General features: G+C 46.1%; 1 protein-coding gene across 1 annotated transcript in view; it reads right to left on the bottom strand.

Moving 5' to 3' along the window:
• Positions 1–908, bottom strand: part of CYBJADRAFT_52648 (uncharacterized protein) — a 2,637-nt gene extending 1,729 nt beyond the window's left edge. Inside the window, exons 1-3 of the mRNA XM_020217765.1 lie at positions 703–908; positions 438–475; positions 177–235 (exon numbers count right to left, since the gene is read on the bottom strand). Coding sequence (XP_020068106.1) covers positions 177–235; positions 438–475; positions 703–776 — 171 coding nt within the window. The 5' untranslated portion in view covers positions 777–908. The remainder of the gene's footprint in view (positions 1–176; positions 236–437; positions 476–702) is intronic.
• Positions 909–1,750: the final 842 nt, after the last annotated feature.

Below are 1,750 nucleotides of genomic sequence, written 5' to 3'. Positions count from 1 at the left end.
GATACCACTGGTGGATACGAGTGGACTTCCCTTGCCCACGTTCGTATTGAGCTTCCAGATGAAAGACTCGCTAAGAGAGCTGTCCTTGAGTACGACTTGTCATTGACTGTGGTTAATGAGGCTGCTGTTCCAAGTTCCTCTGAGGAGTCATCTGAGGAATCAACTGAAGAATCAACTGAAGAATCAACTGAAGAATCAACTGAAGAATCATCTGAAGAATCATCTGAAGAATCATCTGAAGAATCATCTGAAGAATCATCTGAAGAATCATCTGAAGAATCATCTGAAGAATCATCTGAGGAATCATCTGAAGAATCATCTGAGGAGTCCTCTGAAGAATCATCTGAGGAATCCTCTGAAGAATCATCTGAAGAGTCCTCTGAGGAGTCATCTGAAGAATCATCCGAAGAGTCCTCTGAGGAGTCATCTGAAGAATCCTCCGAAGAATCCTCCGAGGAGTCCTCTGAGCCTTCCACTGAGACCACTTCAGAATCACCAGATATCACGTTAACCTCTTCTACTGAGACCACCACTGTTACTGCTGACAGCACCACACTTATCACCATCACAAGCTGTGAGGATGACAAGTGTTCCGAAACCGAGGCCCCAACTGGTGTCACTGTTGTCACCGAGACCATTTCCGGTGTCGTTACTTCTTACACCACCTACTGCCCAGAGACCTACATCACCACCAAGACTTACACTGAGAAGATCGTTTGTGTCACCGTCCCATGTGAGGTTTGTGAAGAGGGTGCTACTACTATCACCAAGACCATCGTATGTGAGGATGAGTGTTACGATGTTATTGTCACTCAGACAAAGACCATTGTTACTGCTACTGGTGGCTCAGTCATCACTACTGATGTTGTTGAGACTCACGGTACTGGTGCTGAGGCAACTGTTACCACCGTTACTGTTGTTAGCACTGTTGGTGGTTCAGAGTCCACCACTGTTGTTGTTGAAAGCTACGGTGTTGCTGTTGACGAAATTGTTATCACCAAGTCTGAGACCGCTGAGGTTGTTGTCGGCGGTACTACAACTTACTCAGTTTCCGAGACTGTCGAGACCACTAAGGTGACTAACACTGTTACTTTGGAGGCTCCATCTTCCACTGAAGCTGGTGAGTCTGGTTCTTCCACTGAGTCTGGTTCATCTGGTGAGTCTGGCGAGTCCGGTTCTTCTGGTGAGTCCGGTTCTTCTGGTGAGTCCGGTTCTTCTGGCGAGTCTGGTTCTTCTGGCGAGTCTGGTTCTTCTGGCGAGTCCGGTTCTTCTGGCGAGTCCGGTTCTTCTGGCGAGTCCGGTTCTTCTGGTTCATCTGGTGAGTCCGGCTCATCTGGTTCATCTGGTGAGTCCGGCTCATCTGGTGAGTCTGGTGAAACTACTGCAACTGTCGCCTCCGCTTTCGAAGGTGCTGCATCTAAGCCTGTTGTTTCAGCATTCTCTGCTATTCTCTTCGCTATTGCTTTGATCTGAAGTGATTGCTTCTTTTCTTTATTATTTCTTCTCGCAATCTAGGGATACTTCAAACATGTTTGACTTCGAACATGGAGTGAAGTTACCGGTGTACATCTAAACTTTCTCCGTTTCAGCTTTTTTCCTTCTCTATAGACTCTGAAACCAAGGGTGCACATATGCATTGAGCTCTATAATATATCCTTTTAACGTTTGTTATTTTTTTTACATGGATGACTTCCTTGTAGAGTATTTCACATTCCTATAAAATTCATCTAATGTTGAGCCACGAGGGCCA

This window comes from Cyberlindnera jadinii, assembly GCF_001661405.1.
Source record: "Cyberlindnera jadinii NRRL Y-1542 unplaced genomic scaffold CYBJAscaffold_21, whole genome shotgun sequence".
Classification (NCBI taxonomy): domain Eukaryota; kingdom Fungi; phylum Ascomycota; class Saccharomycetes; order Phaffomycetales; family Wickerhamomycetaceae; genus Williopsis; species Williopsis jadinii.
The sequence above is the reverse complement of the archived record's forward strand: the minus strand, read 5'-3'. Positions and strand labels throughout refer to the sequence as shown.